The sequence below is a fragment of the Lethenteron reissneri genome, unplaced genomic scaffold (genome assembly GCF_015708825.2).
Source record: "Lethenteron reissneri isolate LAM-NWPU_2019-01 unplaced genomic scaffold, ASM1570882v1 scaffold_1639, whole genome shotgun sequence".
Lineage (NCBI taxonomy): Eukaryota > Metazoa > Chordata > Hyperoartia > Petromyzontiformes > Petromyzontidae > Lethenteron > Lethenteron reissneri.
In genome coordinates, this window is record NW_026891376.1 from 5,749 (window position 1) to 10,748 (window position 5,000).

The 5,000-nt window shown below is 54.3% G+C and overlaps 1 protein-coding gene across 1 annotated transcript in view; it reads right to left on the reverse strand.

The window, feature by feature from the left end:
- Positions 1–2,723: 2,723 nt before the first annotated feature.
- Positions 2,724–5,000, reverse strand: part of LOC133362978 (choline-phosphate cytidylyltransferase A-like) — a 5,578-nt gene continuing 3,301 nt past the window's right edge. Inside the window, exons 4-5 of the mRNA XM_061581957.1 lie at positions 3,018–3,118; positions 2,724–2,844 (exon numbers count right to left, since the gene is read on the reverse strand). Coding sequence (XP_061437941.1) covers positions 2,724–2,844; positions 3,018–3,118 — 222 coding nt within the window. The remainder of the gene's footprint in view (positions 2,845–3,017; positions 3,119–5,000) is intronic.

Genomic DNA, 5,000 nt, shown 5'->3' on the forward strand with positions numbered 1-5,000 from the left:
TTATAAGTAACTTTACCGAAAGAACCAAGAGAAGAATAAATAATAAAAATAAAACATAATAAAATAATTCTCACGACGTTTCGGCCACAACACAAATTGTGAAATAAAAATATTAACAATAAAAAATATCATAAAACAATAAAAATTCTCACAATTTGTGAGAATTTTTATTGTTTTATATATTTTTTTATTTCACAAATTGTGATAATTTTTATTGTTTTATTATTTTTTTATTTCACAAATTGTGATAATTTTTTTTATATATTTTGTTTCTTTCTCTTATTTTATATTTCCCTTCTACGTGACTTTACCGAAAGAACCAAGAATATAAGTAGAACGTGTTGTCTATATTTATTTATAAAGTTGCGATTTTGATGTGACGTCACATTTCTCAACCCCCCCCCCCCCCTCGTCACACATCGTCACAAATGTCTGCCCCCCCCACCCCCCCTAGGTGCGTGACGTCATTTATGGACGGTCCCAAAGCTCTTCTTGACGCTGGCGACGGCCGCTGAAAGTTGCAATCCACAGAGACGCGGGGAGTCGGAGAAACGCAGCCACAATTTGAGCTCCTTTAATCAACCAATGCCCCATCACCATCATCACCACCATCATCACCACCATCACCATCATCACCACCACCATCACCACCACCATCACCACCATCATCATCACCACCATCACCATCATCACCACCATCAGCATCACCATCATCCACAACATCAACATCACACATCATCACCACCATCATCACCACCATCACCATCATCACCACCACATCACCACCACCATCACCACCATCATCATCACCACCATCACACCATCATCACCACCATACACACCATCACCATCATCACCACCATCACATCATCACCATCATCATCACCACCATCACCACCATCACCACCACCACCATCACCACCATCACCACCATCACCACCACCACCACCATCACCACCATCACCATCACCACCATCACCATCAATCACCACCATCACCACCGTCACCACCACCACCAGCATCATCATCACCACCATCACCACCATCACCACCATCACCATCATCATCACCATCACCACCATCACCACCACCATCACCACCATCACCACCACCATCATCATCACCACCATCATCATCACCACCATCATCATCACCATCATCACCACCATCACCACCACTCACCACCACCATCACCACCACCACCACCATCACCACCACCATCACCACCATCACCATCATCACCATCATCACCATCACACCACCACCACCATCACCACCACCATCACCATCATCACCATCACCACCACCATCACCACCCACCCAAGCTCCCTGCCCAGGGTCGTGCGGGTTAGATTCCTTAAATGAATAAAAGCGAAATAAAAATAAAATAAATTTAACTTTCACGAATTTTTATTTTTGAAATAAAAATAAAATAAATTTTACTTTCATTAATTTTTATTTTTTTTACCTACGTGACTTCACCGAAAAAACCTAAGCATATTGTGTCTGCCTCAAGTGGCTTTGCCTGAAACAAACAAAAAATAGCGGTGGATCTCTGCGGCAGCGAAATCTTCACATCAAGATGATCATCACCACCACCACCGCCGTCACCATTACACCCACACCGATCATTCTCCGTACAATAATTTACAGGACGCATGTCGGACGCATGTCGGACGCATGTCGGAAGCATGTGGGACGCATGTCAGACGCATGTCGGACGCATGTCGGACGCGTGTCGGATGCATGTCGGACGCATGTCGGACGCGTGTCGGACGCATGTCGGATGCATGTCGGTCGCGTGTCGGACGCATGTCGGACGCGTGTGGGATGCGTGTGGGACGCGTGTCGGACGCGTGTCGGACGCATGTGGGACGCATGTGGGATGCATGTCAGACGCATGTCAGACGCATGTGGGACGCATGTCGGACGCGTGTCGGATGCATGTCGGACGCATGTCGGACGCATGTGGGATGCATGTGGGATGCATGTCGGACGCATGTCGGACGCATGTGGGACGCATGTGGGACGCATGTCGGACGCATGTCAGACGCATGTGGGATGCATGTGGGATGCATGTCGGACGCATGTCGGACGCATGTGGGACGCATGTGGGACGCATGTCGGACGCATGTCAGACGCATGTGGGATGCATGGGATGCATGTCGGACGCATGTCGGACGCATGTCAGACTGCCATGTTCGCGTGTTTCCTATGTGGGCCACCGGAGGTGCGGTGGTGGTGGTGGTGGCTCTGGGGTGGAGGATGACGGACAGCCGGTTTAAAGCAAACACTCATCAAGCAGTCCGTACGGTGCGAGTGTGTGAGTCAGTGTTTGTGTCTGTGTGTTGTGTCCTCAGTGTGTGTGTGTGGCAGTGTGTGTGTGTCAGTGTGTGTGTCAGTGTTTTTGTGTGTCAGTGTGTGTGTGTCAGTGTGTGTGTGTCAGTGTGTGTGTTGTCAGTGAGTGTGTGTGTTCAGTGTGTGTGTGTGTCAGTGTGGTGTGTGTCGTGTGTGTGTGTCCCAGCGTGTCCCAGTGTGTCAGTGTGTTAGTATGAGTGTTCAGCGTGTCCCAGTGTGTGTGTCTCAGTGTGTGTGTGTCAGTGTGTGTGTGTCCCATCATGTCCCAGCGTGTGATTCTGCCCCCCCCCTCAATCCTCCTCCTCCTCCTGCTCCCGCATCTCCCGCTGCTGCCCTCCCAGCTGCTGCTGCCCTCCCCCCCGCTGCTACCCCCCCGCTCTGCCGCCCTCCCTCTCCCTCTGCGCTCTCCGCCCGTCCCTCCGCTCCCCGGCGGCGGCGGCGCGCGCCGCCCGGCCCTGCGGCGACGGCGCCCGGGGCTTGCCGGGGCTGGTGAGACGCCCCACGGACAACGCCGGCGACGTCACCGCCGGGTGGCCGCGAGAACGGCCATCGGAACCCCGGGTCCCCGCCGACGCCGCCGCTGCTGCCGCCGATGAGGAAGGGGGAGGAGGTGGAGGTGGAGGAGGTGGAGGAGGGAGAGAGCGGTGTTGCCAGGTGACGAGGGCGTTGCCGGGGGCGACGGGGAGCGCTCGCGCGCCGGGCTGCTGCCGGGGCTGATGGCCTGCAGCATGCGGCCCTTGCCCTCCTGCAGCATGTGCTTCTGTGGGCGGAGGAGAGCGGGGGTGGGTGGGGGGGGGGTGGGGGGTGGGTGGGTGGGGGGGGGGGGTGGGGGGGGTGGGGGGTGGGTGGGGGGGTGGGTGGGGTGGGTGTGTGTCAGTGTGTGGGGGTGTGTGTGTGTGGATGTGTGTGTAGGTGTGTGTGTGAGTGTGTGGGTGTGTGTGTGTGTTGTTGTGAGCGTCGCTCCTCCGCCCTCCGTTGTTGTTGGAGGGCGACTGTCTCCAACTGCCCAGTAGCGTCCTTCACGAGCCTCCTCCACAGAGGCCGATCTTGACACCGCTGGTACCAGTCATCGGCAAGTCCACTCAGCTCCACGTCCTCCTGTTCCACGTCACTCCATCTCTTCTCCAGCCCGTGCCGCGCCCATTTAGCTCCGTCAATCCGGCCGAACAAAAGCTGTTTAGGCATGCGGTGGCTGGGCATGCGGGCTACATGACCCAGCCAACGCAGCCTTGCCTGCCGGAGGAGCTCACCGATGGGACTTTGACCAGATCTTTCAAAGATTTGTGAGCTCCTCAAACAATCCAGCCTGGTTAAACCCAGGATGGATCGTAGGCAGGCCAGCCTAAATGTTTCTAACATGCGAAGATGTTCCATTTGGGGGGGTCCACGTTTCACAAGCGTAGAGAAGGGAGGGAATGACTGTGGCCGAGAAGACCTGAAGCTTCGTGCGGAGCGACAGACCAGGTAGCTTCCACACAGCGTTACGCAACCGATGAAAAGATATTGCCGCTCGACTGATTCGGAGTTAGACCTCTGCTGTTAAACTGGATCCGGTCATAAGCACACTGCCCAGGTGTGGAAAACTCTCCAATCTCTCCACTACTGCCCCATCACCAATTGGGAGTTGTGGGGGTGGAGTGCCCGATGGTACAAAATACCCAGGCCAGGTGCTTAGTTTTGGTGGGGCTGATGGTAAGGCCCCACCTCTTAGTGGCACGCTCCAGTCTCAGCAGCAGCGTCTCCAACTCCTCTTCTGAATGAGCAGCTATTACCAAATCATCGGCATACATAACGTGGTTGACCAATAGGGAGCCATCCCTTGATCGCACCCGGGCGTCGAGATGACCGACAACAACAACAACCGCCATTCGCCACTAAGTGGCGGTGACGTCACCACGACGCTTGTGCCAGGCCAAGTGCACCTTGAGGCCACGTGAAGTGTCGAACACCCACTGGCAGGAGGTCACGGGGCAGACCCAGCAGGTGCCACGGGTCGACTGACCGAGATGACCGAGATGACTGACACACACACAGACAGTGCGCCTTTTGGCGTCATCTGGTCCAACACCATGTGAGACTTGGCTCTAAGAAAAGCTGTCTCGGGTGTGGACCAATCAACTTCAAGGACAGCGCATACATTATCAGAGTTGTGTGTTTTTTGTTTGCATTATGACTGCTTGTGTTGTGGTTATTGCAAACATGATGCCTTGTATAAAGGTGTCCGTTTTTGTACCAGTTTAAAGGGTAAAAACCTATTATTACTACACAGACATACACACAGAAAACACACACACACACACACACGCGCTTCCCCCGTGTACCCAGCCACCACCACCACCCGCCTCGTACCAGCGTGAGCAGTTGCCACGGGTCGACTGACTGAGATGACTGACACCCACACACACACGCACGCACACACACCCACACACACACGCACACACACACACGCACGCACACACACACACACACCCACACTCGCACGCACACACACACACACGCACACACACACACGCACGCACACCCCACACACACACACACACGCGCTTCCTCCGTGTACCCGCCACCACCACCACCACGTACCAGCGTGAGCAGTTGCCACGGGTCGACTGACCGCGATGACCGGGATGACTGACACCCACACA